The sequence below is a fragment of the Oncorhynchus tshawytscha genome, linkage group LG09, assembly GCF_018296145.1.
Source record: "Oncorhynchus tshawytscha isolate Ot180627B linkage group LG09, Otsh_v2.0, whole genome shotgun sequence".
NCBI lineage: Eukaryota > Metazoa > Chordata > Actinopteri > Salmoniformes > Salmonidae > Oncorhynchus > Oncorhynchus tshawytscha.
The window spans coordinates 30,961,014-30,983,008 of NC_056437.1; the positions used below are offsets into that span (position 1 = coordinate 30,961,014).

General features: G+C 41.7%; 3 protein-coding genes across 3 annotated transcripts; 1 reads left to right on the forward strand and 2 right to left on the reverse strand.

Moving 5' to 3' along the window:
- Positions 1-8,697: 8,697 nt before the first annotated feature.
- On the reverse strand, positions 8,698-13,607 carry rnasekb (ribonuclease, RNase K b). The gene is made up of 3 exons (XM_024431631.2): positions 13,377-13,607; positions 10,796-10,878; positions 8,698-10,640 (listed from the first exon to the last, which is right to left on the reverse strand). Exons 1-3 carry the CDS (start codon positions 13,452-13,454, stop codon positions 10,496-10,498), a joined length of 306 nt encoding a protein of 101 aa, XP_024287399.1. The 5' UTR covers positions 13,455-13,607; the 3' UTR covers positions 8,698-10,495.
- Positions 13,608-13,635: 28 nt separating this feature from the next.
- Positions 13,636-16,538, forward strand: LOC112257791 (chromatin complexes subunit BAP18). The gene is made up of 6 exons (XM_024431630.2): positions 13,636-13,908; positions 14,197-14,291; positions 14,370-14,471; positions 14,736-14,956; positions 15,621-15,722; positions 15,869-16,538. The coding sequence occupies exons 1-6, from the start codon at positions 13,888-13,890 to the stop codon at positions 15,931-15,933; spliced, it is 606 nt and encodes a 201-aa protein (XP_024287398.1). The 5' UTR covers positions 13,636-13,887; the 3' UTR covers positions 15,934-16,538.
- Positions 16,539-17,675: 1,137 nt separating this feature from the next.
- On the reverse strand, positions 17,676-21,430 carry LOC112257790 (P2R1A-PPP2R2A-interacting phosphatase regulator 1). The gene is made up of 9 exons (XM_024431628.2): positions 20,653-21,430; positions 20,427-20,511; positions 20,288-20,344; positions 19,990-20,036; positions 19,845-19,896; positions 19,642-19,709; positions 19,501-19,556; positions 19,313-19,397; positions 17,676-19,219 (listed from the first exon to the last, which is right to left on the reverse strand). The coding sequence occupies exons 1-9, from the start codon at positions 20,751-20,753 to the stop codon at positions 19,096-19,098; spliced, it is 675 nt and encodes a 224-aa protein (XP_024287396.1). The 5' UTR covers positions 20,754-21,430; the 3' UTR covers positions 17,676-19,095.
- Positions 21,431-21,995: the final 565 nt, after the last annotated feature.

The following is a 21,995-nucleotide window of genomic DNA, read 5'->3' on the forward strand; positions in this document are numbered from 1 at the left end:
AAAAAATCCAGAAAAACGCATGCCAAAAATTGATTTGCATTTTAATGAGGGAAATAAGTATTTGATCCCTCTGCAAAACATGACTTAGTACTTGGTGGCAAAACCCTTGTTGGAAATCACAGAGGTCAGCTGTTTCTTGTAGTTGGCCACCAGGTTTGCACACATCTCAGGAGGGATTTTGTCCCACTCCTCTTTGCAGATCTTCTCCAAGTCATTAAGGTTTCGAGGCTGACGTTTGGCAACTCGAACCTTCAGCTCCCTCCACAGATTTTCTATGGGATAAAGGTCTGGGGACTGGCTAGGCCACTCCAGGACCTTAATGTGCTTCTTCTTGAGCCACTCCTTTGTTGCCTTGGCGTTGTGTTTTGGGTCATTGTCATGCTGGAATACCCATCCATGACCCATTTTCAATGCCCTGGCTGAGATAAGGAGGTTCTCACCCAAGATTTGATGGTACATGGCCCCGTCCATCGTCCCTTTGATGCGGTGAAGTTGTCCTGTCCCCTTAGCAGAAAAACACCCCCAAAGCATAATGTTTCCACCTCCATGTTTGACGGTGGGGATGGTGTTCTTGGGGTCATAGGCAGCATTCTTCCTCCTTCAAACACAGCAAGCTGAGTTGATGCCAAAGAGCTCCATTTTGGTCTCATCTGACCACAACACTTTCACCCAGTTGTCCTCTGAATCATTCAGATGTTCATTGGAAAACTTCAGACGGGCATATATATGTGCTTTCTTGAGCAGGGGGACTTTGCGGGCGCTGCAGGATTTCAGTCCTTCACAGCGTAATGTGTTACCAATTGTTTTCTTGGTGACTATGGTCCCAGCTGCCTTGAGATCATTGACAAGATCCTCCCATGTAGTTCTGGGCTGATTCCTCACCGTTCTCATGATCATTGCAACTCCACGAGGTGAGATCTTGCAGGGAGCCCAGGCCGAGGGAGATTGACAGTTCTTTTGTGTTTCTTCCATTTGCGAATAATAGCACCAACTGTTGTCACCTTCTCACCAAGCTGCTTGGCGATGGTCTTGTAGCCCATTCCAGCCTTGTGTAGGTCTACAATCTTTCACTGACATCATTGGAGAGCTCTTTGGTCTTGGCCATGGTGGAGAGTTTGGAATCTGATTGATTGATTGCCTCTGTGGACAGGTGTATTTTATACAGGTAACAAACTGAGATTAGGAGCACTCACTTTAAGAGTGTGCTCCTAATCTCAGCTCGTTACCTGTATAAAAGACACCTGTCCACAGAAGCAATCAACCATTCCAGCAAATGAATTACTTAAAATGCAAATGAATTACTTAAAAATCATACCATGTGATTTTCTGGATTTTTCTTTTAGATTCCGTCTCTCACAGTTGAAGTGTACCTATGATAAAAATGACAGACCTCTACATGCTTTGTAAGTTGGAAAACCTGCAAAATCGGCAGTGTATCAAATACTTGTTCTCCCCACTGTATGCATAATATTGCAAATATAATAGAGGACTTTTATATATGGGGGATCGTCTCGTCTGACTACCCGATTGATATAATCTAGTTTATTGTAGCCTACATCTTTTCAAATTAATAGCAAGTTAGCCAAGGGTGCCACAGTAGCTTGATCAATGTGCATTTGTGCATTTGAAAATGTGCATTTGTAAGTTATATTTTTAAGATGTATTTTCCTTTTTCCAGAGATGACTTCAAGCAATGCAGATAAGTGACATTCAGTGCCTAATAGCATTATAGAGCACCTGAATGATAGTGATTACAAAAAGATGCTCAACTGTTTAAAACAAATTCCAGAAAGTGTACAGAAGGCCACCGCAAGAGAAGACATGGCTAGAATCATTATCAAACACTATGGATTGGTTGAGTCTACCCTTGAGGTGAAGAGAGTGATGGAAGAGATCCTAAGAAAGGACCCTACTGTCCAGAACCTACTGCTCCCCATTGTTAAGGACCAGAATAGGAAAATGCAGAAAGAAAATAAAGATATTACAATTTCACAGAAAGTGTAGCATTATTGACTGTACATTCCCATTCCCATCTCACTTTCCATCTCTGGTCAGCAGAAATTGTTGAGTGCAACCAGTTTGTTGATAATGTAGTTGTTGATTATTTTTCCATCCCTGTAGGTAGGCATAAGAATCACACAACATAATTGATTCGGAGTCCGAGACATCTAGCCACTGTTATACATTTTAAATATGTATAACAAGTTTTGATAGCATTACAGACTTCTTTTTCTGTATTGTTTTCCTTACGAAGATTTCCCTTTAAATTAGTAACATTTCCTCAGGGTGTGTGATTGTTCAGTGAATGGTACATTTTTATGGAAATGATGGCACCGTATGCAGTTGTACTGTTACTAGGCAAATCAGGTGCGTTTTCACTGCTCTAGTGTAATGGTAAATGGCTGCTGTGCCTCACCCAGTAGGATTTAAACATTAAGATGAATAAAATGTATTATTTTATTGAAATTACATTTTTACTCAGGACAGAGAGTGAGAGAATCGAAGGACAAGGAGTCAGAACCAGATTATAAAGAATATACGTTTTCAAGCTTAAAATAAAATTGCATTTGTTTCAATCATTCAATTGAATTTATACAGTAGGTGTACAGAATGGCCATACATATTCTGAATGGATGTTCACTTGACAAGTTTTATGAACAATGGTGATTTTATTTACTCCTCATGCCTATGTTTGATTAATTAATATATTTTGTTTTAAAGGGCAAAAGAAGAAGGGGCAAGGGAAAAGCAACATGTTAGGCCCTGAGTTAGGGATCTTTTCACAAGTAGAATAAAAATTAGCGTATTAGCCTTGTCTGAAATGAAGAAAAAAACAAATCAGACAGGTGGCCTCTGGTAGACAAATTGTTTGATGGAAATACACCATAGAATTTGAATAAAATGTCAGCTCTACCCATGTTATATGAAAGAACCACTTATAGTTTCATTTTCTACTTGACATCAGGGTCATCCTCCTCCCTCTTCCAAGCGCACTCTCAAATCCTGGGTAAGTGTTTGTCTCTTTTATTTATTTAAAATGTGGAGGACCAACATGACCACCATTACATGATGAGTAACATTGTCTGAGCCCTGAAGACTCATGTTAGCTCCCAAAGTTTGAGTCAAACAGATGTCTTGGGTTTAATACCTGGTTGGTTACATAGGCTGCGTTTACACAGGCAGCCCAATTCTGATTCTTTTTTTGTGTGAAAAGATCTGACGTGATAGGTCAAAAGACCAATTAGTGCAAAAAAGATCAGAATTGGTCTACCTGTGTAAATGCAGCCATTGACTGATCCTCTTTCCCCCTCTTTGGTCAGATGATAACTATCGCAAAGCGGAAAACCTTGGAATAACTCATGATAAAGTGATACTTGGGAAGATGATCACAAAGTCTGATTTGATACCTAACAAAAATAAAAAAGGTTTTTATCTCAAGATCGGTCTGGTTGATGACACAGATTGTATCGAAGTCATTGTATTTGGAAAGGAGAGACACGACTTCTTCAAAAAGGGAATCTACTACCTGTTAAGGAATCTAATCATGAGCGACAACACAGTGAAGGTCACATGCAGAATCAATGTTTCCACAACAAGCCCGTTCGAAGTTCCTAACTGGCTTGTTGAGAAGGCCTGGATGCTCATTCATCAGACAGTCCTCTCCATAGCTGATGCCAACGAATCTGATTCCGGCACCAAGATGAGCATTCAGGGAACTGTAATTAAAGATGTGTCCTCATAACTTTTTACAGACATATGACCTTCAATAAATCTTTTCTTGGTGAGTTTTGTGAATTGCCCCCTCTGATCTAACTTAGGGGACTGGGAAAGAGAAAAAGCAGAGAAAGCTGACTGCACAGCGCTTCCTGGCCTTGCAGGACGAGACCAAACAAAACTCCATTGAGATCTGTTTCTGGGGGGACCAAGTGAGCTGCGCTGCAATGGTTGGCATTGGAGACACTATCAGGGTGACCAATGTGTACTCCAGTGAGTATGAAGACAGTATTTCTCTCAACTCAACAAAAGAAACCAGGGTTGATATGGTAGGTCCCTGTTATCTAAGCCATATGCACTATCTTCCAATCTTTCGCCTTCTAAATCAAATCAAATCAAATCAAATTTATTTATATAGCCCTTCGTACATCAGCTGATATCTCAAAGTGCTGTACAGAAACCCAGCCTAAAACCCCAAACAGCAAGCAATGCAGGTGTAGAAGCACGGTGGCTAGGAAAAACTCCCTAGAAAGGCCAAAACCTAGGAAGAAACCTAGAGAGGAACCAGGCTATGTGGGGTGGCCAGTCCTCTTCTGGCTGTGCCGGGTGGAGATTATAACAGAACATGGCCAAGATGTTCAAATGTTCATAAATGACCAGCATGGTTGAATAATAATAAGGCAGAACAGTTGAAACTGGAGCAGCAGCACAGTCAGGTGGAAGTTGAAACTGGAGCAGCAGCATGGCCAGGTGGACTGGGGACAGCAAGGAGTCATCATGTCAGGTAGTCCTGGGGCATGGTCCTAGGGCTCAGGTCAGTTGAAACTGGAACAGCAGCATGGCCAGGTGGACTGGGGACAGCAAGGAGTCATCATGTCAGGTAGTCCTGGAGCTCAGGTCCTAGGGCTCAGGTCCTCCGAGAGAGAGAAAGAAAGAGAGAAGGAGAGAATTAGAGAACGCACACTTAGATTCACACAGGACACCGAATAGGACAGGAGAAGTACTCCAGATATAACAAACTGACCCCAGCCCCCCGACACATAAACTACTGCAGCATAAATACTGGAGGCTGAGACAGGAGGGGTCAGGAGACACTGTGGCCCCATCCGAGGTCACCCCCAGACAGGGCCAAACAGGAAGGATATAACCCCACCCACTTTGCCAAAGCACAGCCCCCACACCACTAGAGGGATATCTTCAACCACCAACTTACCATCCTGAGACAAGGCTGAGTATAGCCCACAAAGATCTCCGCCACGGCACAATCCAAGGGGGGGGCGCCAACCCAGACAGGATGACCACAACAGTGAATCAACCCACTCAGGTGACACCCCCTCCAGGGACGGCATGAGAGAGCCCCAGTAAGCCAGTGACCCAGCCCCTGTAATAGGGTTAGAGGGGCAGAGAATCCCAGTGGAAAGAGGGGAACCGGCCAGGCAGAGACAGCAAGGGCGGTTCGTTGCTCCAGAGCCTTTCTGTTCACCTTCCCACTCCTGGGCCAGACTACACTCAATCATATGACCCACTGAAGAGATGAGTCTTCAGTAAAGACTTAAAGGTTGAGACCGAGTTTGCGTCTCTGACATGGGTAGGCAGACCGTTCCATAAAAATGGAGCTCTATAGGAGAAAGCCCTGCCTCCAGCTGTTTGCTTAGAAATTCTAGGGACAATTAGGAGGCCTGCGTCTTGTGACCGTAGCGTACGTGTAGGTATGTACGGCAGGACCAAATCAGAGAGATAGGTAGGAGCAAGCCCATGTAATGCTTTGTAGGTTAGCAGTAAAACCTTGAAATCAGCCCTTGCTTTGACAGGAAGCCAGTGTAGAGAGGCTAGCACTGGAGTAATATGATCAAATTTTTTGGTTCTAGTCAGGATTCTAGCAGCCGTATTTAGCACTAACTGAAGTTTATTTAGTGCTTTATCCGGGTAGCCGGAAAATAGAGCATTGCAGTAGTCTAACCTAGAAGTGACAAAAGCATGGATTAATTTTTCTGCATCATTTTTGGACAGAAAGTTTCTGATTTTTGCAATGTTACGTAGATGGAAAAAAGATGTCCTTGAAATGGTCTTGATATGTTCTTCAAAAGAGAGATCAGGGTCCAGAGTAACGCCGAGGTCCTTCACAGTTTTATTTGAGACGACTGTACAACCATTAAGATTAATTGTCAGATTCAACAGAATATCTCTTTGTTTCTTGGGACCTAGAACAAGCATCTCTGTTTTGTCCGAGTTTAATAGTAGAAAGTTTGCAGCCATCCACTTCCTTATGTCTGAAACACATGCTTCTAGCGAGGGCAATTTTGGGGCTTCACCATGTTTCATTGAAATGTACAGCTGTGTGTCATCCGCATAGCAGTGAAAGTTTACATTATGTTTTCGAATAACATCCCCAAGAGGTAAAATATATAGTGAGAACAATAGTGGTCCTAAAACGGAACCTTGAGGAACACCGAAATTTACAGTTGATTTGTCAGAGGACAAACCATTCACAGAGACAAACTGATATCTTTCCGACAGATAAGATCTAAACCAGGCCAGAACTTGTCCGTGTAGACCAATTTGGGTTTCCAATCTCTCCAAAAGAATGTGGTGATCGATGGTATCAAAAGCGGCACTAAGGTCTAGGAGCACGAGGACAGATGCAGAGCCTCGGTCCGATGCCATTAAAATGTAATTTACCACCTTCACAAGTGCCGTCTCAGTGCTATGATGGGGTCTAAAACCAGACTGAAGCATTTCGTATACATTGTTTGTCTTCAGGAAGGCAGTGAGTTGCTGAGCAACAGCCTTCTCTAAAATTTTGAGAGGAATGGAAGATTCGATATAGGCCGATAGTTTTTATATTTTCTGGGTCAAGGTTTGGCTTTTTCAAGAGAGGCTTTATTACTGCCACTTTTAGTGAGTTTGGTACACATCCAGTGGATAGAGAGCCGTTTATTATGTTCAACATAGGAGGGCCAAGCACAGGAAGCAGCTCTTTCAGTAGTTTAGTTGGAATAGGGTCCAGTATGCAGCTTGAAGGTTTAGAGGCCATGATTATTTTCATCATTGTGTCAAGAGATATAGTACTAAAACACTTGAGCGTCTCTCTTGATCCTAGGTCCTGGCAGAGTTGTGCAGACTCAGGACAACTGAGGTTTGGAGGAATACGCAGGTTTAAAGAAGAGTCCGTAATTTGCTTTCTAATAATCATAATCTTTTCCTCAAAGAAGTTCATGAATTTATCACTGCTAAAGTGAAAGTCATCCTCTCTTGGGGAATGCTGCTTTTTAGTTAGCTTTGCGACAGTATCAAAAAGGAATTTCGGATTGTTCTTATTTTCCTCAATTAAGTTAGAAAAATAGGATGATCGAGCAGCAGTAAGGGCTCTTCGGTACTGCACGGTACTGTCTTTCCAAGCTAGTCGGAAGACTTCCAGTTTGGTGTGGCGCCATTTCCGTTCCAATTTTCTGGAAGCTTGCTTCAGAGCTCGGGTATTTTCTGTGTACCAGGGAGCTAGTTTCTTATGAGAATTTTTTTAGTTTTTAGGGGTGCAACTGCATCTAGGGTATTGCGCAAGGTTAAATTGAGATCCTCAGTTAGGTGGTTAACTGATTTTTGTCCTCTGGCGTCCTTGGGTAGGCAGAGGGAGTCTGGAAGGGCATCAAGGAATCTTTGTGTTGTCTGTGAATTTATAGCACGACTTTTGATGTTCCTTGGTTGGGGTCTGAGCAGATTATTTGTTGCAATTGCAAACGTAATAAAATGGTGGTCCGATAGTCCAGGATTATGAGGAAAAACATTAAGATCCACCACATTTATTCCATGGGACAAAACTAGGTCCAGCGTATGACTGTGACAGTGAGTGGGTCCAGAGACATGTTGGACAAAACCCACTGAGTCGATGAGTTCTAGATATGGTTATGATATCCATTCACGGTTTTCAAAACACTTTTATTACCCGCTGTTTGTATGCAGATCCAGGCTGCTAAATCGAAGACTGTAATGTTGTCCATTCAACCAATTGTGTGCAATGACGAGGTGACCCTGGAGGCAGAGAGGATGGAACACTAAACACATTCATTGTGGCATTAGAACTCCAAAGACCTATGGAATTAAACATCATGAAAGTGTTGAGAAGATACTTGTTGATATGTTTCTACTCTCTGTGGAGGAAGAAATACACGGGAATAAGATTACAGCTCTAAAAAAAGGTGAAAGTCCAACCTGACTGATAAAATGTTTCCAGGTTGGAAAGTTTGATCATAGGCTGTGCAAATTCAGCAACCTAACCATTAACCAATGGCTTGAAAAGTCATGCTTGTGATAGTATATAATTCTAACATGTATTTCGACATTAACTTATTCATTGTGTAATGACTTGTGTAAAATATGTATCTGGGAAAAGGTTATTACCTTGCTGGGATGTGGCAAAGTGAAGTGATACACCACATTTGCTCATGAATACTTTCCATTTCTGTCTGATTTCTAGTGTATAATTTTGGATGTAAACTATTTGTATTTCACCAGTGGCAAGGGTAGAGTCACGAGGTGTAAGGGGTTTCTATCGGTCTTTTAAGTAATAATAATTCTGTGCAATTATGGAGCTTTTAGTAGATGCTGAAAGAGACATGGCTGATAATTACTGTTTATAATCAATACATATTACTAAGAACTGATTCACTGTAATCTTAAAAAGAATTCTTAGAATTGTCAACTTGATAAATAGAATGGACAAACTTAAGAGACAGCATGATTGTGTTTAGTTACATATACGTAAAGCTTGTTAAAGAGCAGTGATACTATCAAGAGCAGTCTACGGGCTTCTTATTTTATTCAACTGTTACCACGCACCTGCAAAAAATATAGCTCAGATGTGCTAGTGCCTTTTGATGTTTAATTTTGAAATTAAACTGCCGTGGCAATATGTCTTGTTTTGTTTCATGTTGCTTTGGAATTTTATTTTTGACATTTTTTATTATCATATTCAATGAAGCGATTTAATTTAATTTATACTTCCAGTTTATTCCAGGGAAAATCGACAAGAGAGTGAAGTCCTTCACATAAAGTACCATTTATACATTTCACATCATTACACTCCGGAGAATAGCGAGGCCGGGGAAAATACAATAAACACATTAAATAAATGCATATTTAATTTGAACATTTTATACACCATCCTTTTCTGAGGAATTACTATAGCAGATTTAACTAATACAAGAACTATTAGTTAGGGCTGGAGTCAATCCGTATTGCGGCAGTTCCACGTTATAGCTCGATTGAAATGTTTGGGACGTCCCTACCCTAAACCCTAACCATTTCAAATGTTAACTTCAATGGGGTGACGTCCCAAGGATCCCAGCAAGCAAGGACTGTTCGCGGAGACTATTCACAGCTGCCTGAGATATTAGAGAAAGGAGGAGATAGGAATCCCATTGGGCAATGAATTGAGAAACGATTCCAGCCAGCGGTTGCTAAACTAATGGTCACGCAATCCCTTCTCAAAGTCAGGGTATGTAGGTGCTTTCAAGACAACTGGGAACTCGGTCAAATCAAGACATCAGTGATTTTCAGGTCGGAAATTCGGTGATCAAGAAAGATGCCTGTGTTTCCGACTTGGAATGGATGACCAATCAAAAGCATTTTTCACTGTCGGAGCTTATTTTTTCCCCTAGTTCCCAGTTGTCTTGAAGTCTGAGATTTCTGAGTTCCCAGTTGTTTTGAATGCGGCATGTGTTGAGAAACTGGCCTTTTTTCCTAGAAAGTATGTAATGGCACGATTCCAAAGCTATAAGATATTACAGAGAATGTATTTTTATTTTATTTAACTAGTTAAGAACAAATTCTCATTTACAATGACGGACGACGCTGGGCCAATCGTGCCCAGCTATGGTACTCCCAATCATCGCCGGCTGTGATACAGCCTGGATTCGAACCAGGGACTGTAGTGACACCTCTTGCACTGAGATACAGTGCCTTAGACCGCTACGCCACTCGGGAGCCAAGAACAAGTTAATTATCTCACATCTCTGAAAGATGTGTAATGTTGTACTTCTGGTTCACAACATTTATGCAAATTTTGGGATGAGCTAGCACCCAATTGACTCCCATTCACATCTTAGAGAATAGGGCCTATTGTGCCAAAATTGCATAGAATGCACTGCACAGCCCATTGACGACGCATGGGCAACATATACAATAGCCGTTAATACGATTCAAATGGAGTTTCCCATCTCCTCAAAAGTATCTCTGACGCTGCATGTCGGCTCAATCGGAAATTGCCTTTACATTTTAACATGAATCTTCCGCGATATGGACTGTTCCCAGACCCTATATTTTTACAGCATACAATTCACAACAGCACATAAATAAACACAAAATGTATTTAGCCATTTTTTTTACATAACTCTTGTTTTGTCTGACAGACACTTACCATCTATCAATTTGCTGTCAATTCAGGCTGATAATTACATATTTCTGTAACTGTAGTGGTCTGTTGAGTTGCATCTAGGAATTTGTGGTGAGTTATCTAGCATAAATGTAATGTTTGGTCCATGAGGGGAACAAGACTTACATTTTTATTGATCATTATCAATATTGTCAGTTAGCATTGATGGGTTACAGTTTAGGTCAATTCAATAAATAGTTGTATGCAAATACAAAGAATGATAACATTTCAATCAATAGCATAACAGAAAGGACTTATGTTCAATGTTTTACTATACAAATAGCTTTTTATAAGGTTGCTTCCCTTGAGAACTTAAATTAGTGTGTTTATAATCTTCTGATGCTTCAGGGGAACTTATGTCACCATGTACTCCTGCCTCTTGTTGAGTCTGACCTGGCAGAGTGACACCGCCCCCACTGCAACATAGATGGCTGCTGCAATGAAGCAGTTGATGCCCACCTGGTTATAGAGTCCATAGATGGTTCCCGGTGGGTTCTTACTGTGGGGCAGAGAGAGATGAGCCAAACAGATGAGTTTGGGGAAAACAACCCAAGCGAGGCAACATGGGATGGTTTACAAAGAGTGAATTCAAAGGGCATCTACACTAGTAGTCAAACTAAGCACCTAATGGTCCCTTTTCTTCACACCACTTACTCATTGCGGATGTCCTCCTCAGTGAAGGGCACATCCTCAATCAGCACAGCAGACTTTGCACTGAAGAAGATCCCCAACATCACCTGCAATACAAAAAGATGATACATATGTAGGGATGCACGATATATCGGTAAACACATCGGAATCGGACGATATTAGCTAAAAATGCGAATATCGGTCGATGTCTAGTTTAACGCCCAATGTGCAAAACCGATGTCAAAGCTGACGTGCATACCTATATAACGAAGGTACATGATGTAATGACACCACGTAAAATTTAGCTCTGTACGTGCAACACAGCATTCCTAAACTAGCCCACAATGTATTCTGTGTGGATCGAGCAGTCAACAAGTCAAGCAGTCATTTGAAAGAGTACCAACATTTCAGTGAGACAACTTAAAGGCAAAATCAATTAAAGCCAAAAGAATGGAATTCATTACCCTTGACAATCAACCTTTCTCTGTCGTGGGTGATGTTGGCTTTCGCCGACTGGTCGAGCACTGGTTAACACTACCAGTAATAGTGTCACTGTTATTATCTTTATGACATACATACTATGGAACGTCGATGGGTCTTTGCGTGTCAAAAAAGATACAGTGGCATTGTCAAAGCTGTACAAAAAATCATCAAACAAGCAACACCAGCCATGAACAATGTGTTTACAATACCAGGTTGATAATAAAGCATAATTTGTTCGACCGCAACTTCTGGGGTGGCTAGCTTTAGCTTGGTACCTAGCTAGCACCAATACAACAAGCCTGAAAACAATGACCAGTAGAAACTGCAGTCATTTTCATTATTCTTCGCAATGATTTAGGAATCCTTGTGAGTAAATATTAGCTAGGTTGCCACTTGTTGTTCACCTATTGAAATTGAACTTCAGTTCATGAAAATAAAAAGCTAGCCAGCTACTTAACCCTGTTTCCCAAAGCTTCATCTGTCTAGTGAGGCTTGACCCGACAGGGTTATGTGTTGTGAAGCCAGTCACAATAAGGATTAGACACAATAGTGGAATTTGCAGTTTGCCTTCAAATTAAAAATATGTCATTGACTGATGGAAATTAATACAAATAGTAGAATTATGCCATACGTTTATTTTGAAGGCTAACCGCAAAGTCCACTATTGTGGCTAATCCTTATTGTGGCTAGCTTTACAGATGGGTCCGAACACCATTAATCAAATAAGAACTGTCTTAGAAATTAGGGTTATTTTAGATGATGACACCTAGCTATATAGTTAGCTAGCTAACTATTGCTACTGAAACAGATGATGACGTTTTGCTATGTTTTTTGGGGGGGAAGAACATGGTTTGCATCCATGAGCTAGCTAGCTTTTTTTAATGACCAGCACTGTAGGTACGTGAGACAACTTTTCCAGCATCATAGCATAGGTATCGATGAATCGTTGTGACAATTGAAATACGAGTGATAGTGTAAGCAATGTGTAATAACTACATAAAACATTTATGAACGCGTTGAATTATTATATGATGTGCAGTCAAATTCAGGTCCTGATTGGTCAAATAGTATAATAGTTATTTGATGCGTCAAATAGTGTTAAATAGTATCTTTTTTGATACGCAAATAGCCAAAGTGCGTTCCATAGAAATCCTGATTGAGAATGAAACGACTGAACAAATGAACAACGAAACAGCACAGCAAGTAAGTGAAAGAAATACGTTTTGATTATGAATTACTGGTAATGGGGCATACGTAAATGCAAACAAAATATTTTTTGGGGTCAGTGTGGTGTGTATAACATTTATTTAACTAGGCAAGTAAGTTAAGAACAAATTCTTATTTACAATGACGGCCTACCCCGCCAAACCGCTGGGCAAATTGTGCGCCGCCTGATGGGACTCCAAATCACGGCCGGATGTGATACAGCTTGGATTCGAAACAGGGACTGTAGTAACGCCTCTTGCACTGAGATGCACTGCCTTAGACCGCTGCGTCCATGTGTTAGCTATTTAACTGTACTAAAATGCTTAAAAGGCCGCTAACATGTTAAATATCGGTATAGTTTTTTGGTTGGGAAGGAAAATACAGGATATCGGTATTGGACAAAAATGTAATATCGGTGCATCACTATACATATGTATTGCATTATCCACATTCAGTCTGGTCAAGAGTGTTTACGGTCAATTAGGGCCGAGTCAGTAGAGACATCCTGTGCATACAGGGTCGATTGACAAACTCAGTCACACAATCTGTCATCAAACATCAGCCAATTCATTCCACTGCTATATCTAGCATACCCGTACAGTCAGTCAAGAAGAGAGGTTCTAGCAACACCAGACTGTTATTTTATTTGGTTAGCTATAATGACCAGATTCTGGAAAATGCAAGTTAACGTTACTTAAGCCCACAATCAGCTATAGGTGTCTTATCAAATATGCTGATTGTTGACCGATATTGAAATGTGGAACATCTTGACACCTAGCTAGCGTTAGCAGATACTTTACTTGCAAGCGTGCGGGTGGGAAATACTGACTACAGTACTACTGTCTGTAAAAAAACAAAAATGTTTTAAAAAGTACTAGTCTGTAACGCTAACATTAGCTAGCTAGCTAATCCTTACCAACATGATGACTCCCCATATGCTGATCACTATTCCACAGGCGGCCATTTTCGGACCGCAGAATAAAAGAGATGGCATTCTTCTAGTTGATATTTTCTACCAAAATATATAATTTCGATACACTAATCTAAAACAGTCGTTTTCTTTTCTCAATGGACGAGCGTCAACCTAACCTCCATCAGCTGACACTCGATTCATTCCGTAGTAGCCCTCAGTTACGCCACGCCTTCTCCTTTCTCGACTCTCGCGCGACGACAATCAGCAACTATAACTAGCAAATATTTTTGAAATAGCTAAATGTAGTTTGCGAACGAAAAAGTTACACTTTGTTAAGTCATTAGTCTATGTGTCTCTGTCTGTCGTGTTAATTGTTGAAACGCTAAATGTACCGCCTTCTATGGTAGATAGACACCTCCTTACTAACGTTAGCTTTCTAAGATATTGTTGTTGAGTGGGATAGGAATCTAGCTAAGTTAGCAGGCTTTCCAGGTGGAGTCAGCAGCAGCACAAAATGACTTCCGCCTCTACTAAGGTAAGAACTGTCTAAAAGAGATATTAAACAGTGCTGCTCAAATGTACTACTACTGATAATAATTATAATTTGGTGAGTGCTTATATTTGTCCTATTTCACACACGTATAGGTTTAGTCACAACGGCGACCCTGGAACAATTAGGGTTAAGTGCCTTGCTCATGGGCACATCGACAGATTTACTAGTTAACCATGGGGACCATGATGGTGTGCATTAGTCATACGACCCTAAGCTAATGCAGTACTATTGATATAAAGTTAAAATTGTCCATGCCTCTTTCTGTGACAGGTGGGAGAGATCTTCTCAGCTGCAGGAGCTGCCTTCACCAAGCTGGGTGAGCTTACCATGCAGCTGCATCCAGTAGCTGACTCCAGCCCTGCAGGGTGAGTGTGTACACTCACAGACACACACACATGACAATATGGGGATTAAGGTGTATTCTCTGTACTTCTCTCCCCCAGAGCCAAATGGACAGAGACGGAGATCGAGATATTGCGTTCAGCTGTGCAGCATTTCGGTGATGATCTGAACAGCATCAGCTCTGTGATTAAGGAGCGCACTGTGTGAGGACCCTTCCTTTTTCTTGCCATCCACATTTTTTTCTATCTTGCCACACTTTTGCTCTCTTTCTCCCTCTCTTTTATCATACGGCACCCACTCTTACCTGTCTTTTCACACTTTCATCCATTGATCTTTCATCTTTACTGCCTTATTTCTAAAGAAGATGTCTGGTGGGGTTAATAAATCTGTTGGCAAATTATCTAGTTTACAATGTATACATCCTGTATGAAAATCACATTACCAATCTGTTGCCTGTTTTAATGCAGAGCCCAGATAAAGACAACAGTGAAGAGGAAACTGTATGAGGACAGCAGGATGCCCCTCTCCTCAGACTCTCCCAAAAAGACCACCAAGAAGACCATGGCAGCCGCACCAGCAGCCTTGGCCCCCACAGTAATTGCTGTGCCCAACTCACAGGTTGTCCTGACAACAGGGCTTCAGAGCGCCTCCCCTATGCCCCCTGCCATCAAGAAACAGAAAACCGCAGGTGTGTGGAATGATATAGGCCTTTACCTCAAGGGGCAGGGATTGTGTGATGAGTATGGCTTGTATATGGAATTTAGTAGAGTAGATTTTCAACCAGTCAAAAGACCAAGACATTTTGGGGGGGAATTTTACCCCTTTTTCTCTCCAATTTCATGGTATCCAATTGTTTAGTAGCGACTATCTTGTCTCATCGCTACAACTCCCGTACGGGCTCGGGAGAGATGAAGGTTGAAAGTCATGCATCCTCCGATACACAACCCAACCAAGCCATCCAACCCGCAAGCCGGCCGCACCAATGTGTCGGAGGAAACACCGTGCAAACCTTGGTTATCGCGCACTGCGCCCGGCCCGCCACAGGAGTCGCTGGTGCGCAATGAGACAAGGATTTCCCTACCGGCGAAACCCTCCCTAACCCGGACGACGCTAAGCCAATTGTGCGTCGCCCCACGGACCTCCCGGTCGTGAACCCAGTCTCTGCTGGCGCTGCAGTACAGCGCCCTTAACCACTGCGCCACCCGGGAGGCCCTACCAAGACATTTTTTGTAGAAATTACTTGAACCTTTTATCGAATTGATACTTCTGATACATTTACTCCAAGCATTGGCCACTTTGAATGTGCAAGTTTATTAACATATTATATGTTTTCCCTGTCTGTCCATGTGTAGATGTGACGCTCAGTGCTCTGAATGACTTGGATGTGAACAGCGACCTGGTGGACATTGAGGGACTGGGAGATGGATCCAACACCAAGCTCAATTTCGATCAAGGTGAATAATATCAGTTCCATCACTGGCTCTCAATCAATATGGTTCACATTGTGTCATTATGCTGAGGTCACAGGTATTTAGCTCAAAATATAGTTGTCTTCATCTGTTCTGTTTTTAAATCTGTGTGGCTCATCTTGTTTTCTCAGAGAGCCTCAACCTGGACTCCAGCCTCATCATGAACTCCAGTGACTTGCCCCTCCTGTCTCGCTGACCTCTAACCCCACTGTACCCATGGGTTGGAAAACCTGGGTCCCTCTATCACCAGAAAGCAGATTAATTGGTATCCTTGTTAGAGCTATTTTGGACAGATTTTAGCAGATTAATTTTTATGAACAGACCCCCCACGACATGTTCTTGAACAGACTTTGAAGTACGTTTTCTCTGTTTGGTAGGTGTGGCTTGAAGCAATGAGTGAATATTTAAAGGGCAGCAGGGTGTTCCACAACCCAGTTCCCTCCCTGTTTTTTCAACTGGTTGTTCAGAACACTACCGTTTTTGTTGCTTTAAGTATTTTCTTGTACTGAATGCAGCCATCGGGCAAATTCTGTTGAAAAAAAAATCTTGAAAGCAAACAAAATGAAACCAGGAGGGACTTACCAGAATCAGTCCAATAGAAACTCTTATTTAGCTCTGTTTACTTCCGCTGGGTTATTATACGGTTTCCGTAATGGAGTGAGTGTACATGCTGTGTACCACGGGTTGATATATTTATAAAGACAAGATATAGGCTAGCCAAGTATTATTTACTGTTGTTCAAACAATGGTTGTGCATGACATGATTCCTTTTTATGCTGTTTAGTAAAATGTAACATTTTTTTTTTTTTGTCTGTTTCACTGTGCTTGTAGAATTGTGACACAGGGTAGCAGTCGACTGCCATCTAAGGTGGTTATAATGAAAGCTTGCAGAAATGGACAGGTAACCATATCAAATGATCTATGGAGACAAAGGAAAGTCCACAGGTTTTCTGATATAATACAGTGACTTTTATTATCATGATTTTATTTATATATTTAAAAGTTGTACATTATTCCCCCCCCTAAAACTAGACACATTTTGTGTCAACTTTACAGGCATGAGAAAGGCTACTCGGAGGGAATTAATATAGTTTCTCTCACTCTCTATTAAAAGTTCCATTAAAAAATACAATCTTTTTATGTAGACTTTTCTCAAAGCTATTTACAGTTTGAAAATACTTGAATGGTCTGGCAGATGTGCTTTAGTTCCTTTTCACCTCTTCTTTCCTTTCTCACCTCTTTCATCCTATCACTCTTCTGTAGGCCTCATTCTAATGTCAGTTTGAAAATCAGAAGAAAAAGGAGCCCTCTAACACTGACATGTCATTTTTGGAGAACAAAATGTAAGATTGTGGCTGATTTTTGTAAAATGACACCACAATGAAAAGGAATACTAAAAGAATCAAAGAACATCTGTAAATTATTATACAAATGTAGTGTTTTAACTGACCACAGCACCAGTCAGATAGTCTCCTGGTTTGAGGTTTGCAATTGAGATGGCCAGATGAGTCCTCGGGCCGTCTCCTAGGTCTCAGACCCAGGATGGGATTGGTGAAACTACCACTGATTATTAATGCCATTTGATTGCAAGTTAACCTCTGGCTAACTGCAGATACAATTGAGTTAGTTATGAGATCTTCTATTGATCATGTAATTTAACCTAAATATGCATTTACAGGATCTTCCCATACTCAGGAAATAGTATAAAATACATGTCGAAAGCCACCTTATATTTCTGTACATGGTGTATGAAAGATAATAATTTGGGGTTGGCAATGTGAGTTGATTGATGATCTACATTAAGTGTCTCAATCATACAGCTTTTGAGAGAAATGAAACTGACACTGGTTGTCAATTTAAACAATGTATGCTAGTGTCATAGAATATTTTGGGCCAAAGGAACCAAACTACATTATTGAGAACAAGTTAACATGAATAGAACTTAACAACTGGAGTTTTTATTTCCCTCCAAATTCACTGATTGTCACTGAGGAAAAACAAACTAAGTTTCTAAATCTGGGGTTAAGATCAGAAGATGACCCTCAACCCTTGCTGACCTAAGCACTTCTTTGAGACAGGACAGAGACCTGATGAGAAATGAACAAATTAAGCAACAGCATGTCTTAATCAGGATCCCATTTGTGTAACAGCAATATTGATTAATAATGTGAAACTAATACTGTGCAAAATCTTAATTGGAAGTAGAATGTTCCGTCCACAAAAAGGGAGACAAAATATAGATAAAAGAATCTGTTGCTGTAAAACTCAGCTCTGGAAAGGGCATTTGAAGAGTATTACACATAGTTACTATCAATAACAATATTTTTTTGTTGTTGTATAAGACACTTCTCTAAGCAGCTTGTACTCAATTTCACAAGTCAAAAGGTCTGGAGGTCACAGACTCATGCATGGGATTAAAAAACAGAACTTTCCCATAGATTACATCAACCCAAACAACATGATATACCCATGATGTCACTTATGATATTTCACAATATCTATGAGGGTCCTGAGCATATACCACATTACAGAAGTCAAATAATAACATTCATGTAATCAATGGGAAAATGTGATAACACCCCAAGGGCTACCCTTTTTAAAGTAGTATGCATGTAGAGAAAGGGTAATATCACGCACTACCCAGAGGACTGAGATCACCAGTCGAGGTCCCTTCTATCAAACTAAAGTTTACACACACCTGTCAAGAGGTGAGTATCCATGCCAATCTCTCATTAGGTTTAGGCCATAAAGGACCAGGACTTGGTGGGTCCTCTGGGCAGAGCTTTGCCTAGGGATTCTATATCTACAGAACAATCCCCCTCAGCCAGAGAACCCACTCCCAGTCCTGCCTTAAAGGCAGCCCTTCTTATATCAGTATTCACATATTAATACACTATTCACATAGACAAACTGAGCCACCGCTGGCTTGACAGTCTGCTGTGACACCTCATCTTCATGTCTCATTTTTGAGCGCTTACTTCTGGACTATCAAAGAATACTGGACTATTGGGTCACGTTCAGTGGGATTACAACATGCCCTCACCATTACCCCTGAACACAACACAAAAGGCCTTTTAACACCTCTAACTTTGATATAAACAAAAGCCCAACAAGGAAAAGTATAGTCTCTTCACCCCTGACTTCCTTTGGCAAGGCATTTCATGCAACCTTCTGATTAACAAAGCACAGGTGCCAGTCTTTGTGTAACATCTATACATTATCTTGATTACAACTCAAGACATGATTACTTCAGGAGCCAAGGAATATGATGAGTTTCCCCAAGGCTCTGATAGGCTGTGAGTAGAATCTAGGACTGACTGTAGTCCTGGTCTGTGATAGGCTGCTGGTGTTGTGGTTTCTAGATATTGGGCTGGTGAGAGGTGAATGAGGGGGGAGGAGACAGGTACAGGGTACTACCCTGGGGACTAGCACCACACACAGACACACCACCTGTAGGAGAACCAGCAGATGCCTGAGTCACACTGGGGGAGAGGGAAAAAAACAGGAAGTTAAAAGAGATGCAGCTAGCACCATATTCAAAAGTGTGCAAGAGTTTGAATGTCTCTAGTTCTCACCTGACTGTGTAACTAGTTCGGTGAGCAGGATCTGTTACCCCGGCAACAAACAGCTTCTTCGGCGGACCATCAGACTCCACTCCTCCTATATGACAGAACGACAGGATGAAAGAGAAGACAGACACGCACACACACACACACACCAAGGCTGAGTAAAGTAAGCACCATTCTTGAAGCACTGTTCTTACCTTTCCTTTTCAGTGGAGTCAGGGCAGGCCATCTCACAGTAGAGCTGACTGTTGGCCTGGCAGTGAAGAGACACTGTGTTAAATAGGATAGCTATAAATCTACACAAGTTAGTTTGTCAAGCAATGTGAAACTCAACTCACCCCCTAAACCTTCGAGTTGGACTAGGGGACGAATTGGGTGTGATACCACTGTCCGGTAAATGGAATCCCTGTGAAAGACAGGACGAATATAAGTAAATATGGGAACTCTTTATCCATCCATTTATTCATCATCTATCCATCAATCCTCTCTCCATGCTTTGGTATGACAAAGCACTACAGTCACATGCAGAGGGAGTACTCACCACTGATGAATGGTCATGCCAGTGACTGACAGGAGGGACCAGGTTGGAATCACTACAACAAGAGAGAGAAAACACAGTTAGAGAGAGAGAGAGAGAGAGAGAGAGAGTGTGTGTGTGTGTGTGTGTGTGTGTGTGTCTACCTTACCTCAGTCTCTGAAGACTACCCCTGAGTGTCATCTCCATATTCTCTTCCTTGAATGAAAATACACGCTTTCAGTCAGTGGTCATACACACATACTAGAGTGTGCCATACACACATACTAGAGTGTGCCACACACACTGAAACACCAATATGAGCATTTACATAAGATAACCTCACACTAAACTGTACTAACACACTGGCTAATGTATAAGCAAACACTCAAACCAGCATCATTACTCAAAGGCAGGCATTTGCACAAATAGAGGGAAGAGGCCCACAATATCCCTAACCTTGTCCTCACCTGCCTTTTGTGGTCTGGTCTCTCACCACCCAATGAGAAAGGGGACAGGGGGACGGCCTATGGAATCAAGACAATGTATTATTGTTGGTCTGTTGATAGAGTAACTGACAGAATACTGAATGATCACACACAAACTCACCAGAGAAGGACAGCTGGGGTTGACAGAGACACTGCTCCGTCGATACCGGGGTGAAATAGTTGGACTGAACACTGTCATTCCATCGCTGTTATGTGGAGGGAAACAAACAAAAAACTCAGAATCATTCCAAGGCAAACATATTACCAACATGACTGCAAAAATCTAATTTCATAAATGACAGACAGACAATTCTATTTCAATCAAGTAGAATATCAATTCCACTAACCTGACACTCGTGATCATGGGGGCGCTGTTCGATCTACGAAGAGCCCCGCCTCCGCTCCCGGCAGCTGCGCCTGCGCACTGGTCCACTTCCATTCGTTCCATTTCTTGAAATCACCGGCCTCCAGCCTAGCAGCGCGAGCTGCTGGCCTAGGAGCGCTCAGAGGCGGCGTACGGCCCTACTCTATCCGGGTGAAAGCCCGACCTGCAGGCCTCACACACAAACCTTTCGGTCCAATTCAGAGCAGCTAAATCAGCGGGAAATGTCCTTGGTGTCTTCCCTCTATCTCATTTTTGTAAGATGAAGTCAGACTTGGCTCAAGTTACAGCAAGCGACTATTCGTAACTAGCTAACCTTATAAAGTACTCAAATGCAATTCCTGTTGTCGCACAAAGGCTAAACAAACACATACTTGACCAATACTGTCAACTAGAGAGATATATCCCTTACAATAACTTTTAATGGAAATTAGGTTAGGCGGCCAGCTGAGACGTGACTTTTTATGGTTAGCTAGCTAGCTACAGTAGCTAACCATAAACACTCCAACTTGGCTAGCTAGCTAGTAGCTAACCAGTCAGAGAATAAAACACAACAGTCCTCAACAAAACATTTGCGTCGTTGAAAAGTTCCATCCTCCGGTTAAGTTGTCCATTGCGTCCTCAACGAAATCGACAAAATATCCCAAAAATGTTACTATTTATCAAAATATAACTAATTGAAAGATTTCACAACATAGTCCTCCACCAAATAGAGGCACTTCGTAATCTGTCATAACAGCGCCTCTCCCTGGTTAGATATAATATTGCATGAAGGAGATTCACTCCAACAAAGCTGGAGAGACGAATGTGCACCTTGCCTGACTGCATCACTTTTTCCAAACATATTTTAATAGCAAACACACAAGATAGGGGTTGGGAATAAGTCCAGGTTTTTAGGGTGAATATGAGGATGTTTTTTGCCCCTAGGGGTGGTATGCCTATTAGGTTGAAATACAATGGTTTGTTATGGGGTGCCCAGTCCCCTAGCCCAGTTGTAATTCGAACCCTGTACTGGATTACAATAGTACATCAAAGTTGATTTTATAACAGCTTAAATCAGTGACTGCGCAGTTGTCCTTCTATAACAATTACTGTGTTGAATTGGACTATTGAGACTTCCTCCATGGTTTCCTCTAGGATTGTCCTCAACATGTTTAGAGTGTTCTGACTGTGCTATTTGTGCTGGCTGCTGCTACTGGTCCTATGCCTACAGCTTTTTCACACACGCTTTTCCATTAACAGAGGCAGGGGAGGGAACAGTAGTCAGCAATAATATTTGTGGTCCAGGCTTCGTGGGTCACTGGCTGC

Coding starts and splice junctions, on each gene's coding strand:
- rnasekb (XM_024431631.2), bottom strand. CDS start 13,454: ATGCCATCTCTTTTATTCTGCGGTCCGAAAATGGCCGCCTGTGGAATA. Junction 10,879..13,376: donor TATGGGGAGTCATCATGTTG/GTAAGGATTAGC, acceptor TTTGTATTGCAG/GTGATGTTGGGGATCTTCTT. Junction 10,641..10,795: donor GAGGAGGACATCCGCAATGA/GTAAGTGGTGTG, acceptor TCTGCCCCACAG/TAAGAACCCACCGGGAACCA.
- LOC112257791 (XM_024431630.2), top strand. CDS start 13,888: ATGACTTCCGCCTCTACTAAG. Junction 13,909..14,196: donor TGACTTCCGCCTCTACTAAG/GTAAGAACTGTC, acceptor TTTCTGTGACAG/GTGGGAGAGATCTTCTCAGC. Junction 14,472..14,735: donor GTGATTAAGGAGCGCACTGT/GTGAGGACCCTT, acceptor GTTTTAATGCAG/AGCCCAGATAAAGACAACAG.
- LOC112257790 (XM_024431628.2), bottom strand. CDS start 20,753: ATGGAACGAATGGAAGTGGACCAGTGCGCAGGCGCAGCTGCCGGGAGC. Junction 20,512..20,652: donor CCCATGATCACGAGTGTCAG/GTTAGTGGAATT, acceptor TCCACATAACAG/CGATGGAATGACAGTGTTCA. Junction 20,345..20,426: donor ACCCCAGCTGTCCTTCTCTG/GTGAGTTTGTGT, acceptor TTGATTCCATAG/GCCGTCCCCCTGTCCCCTTT.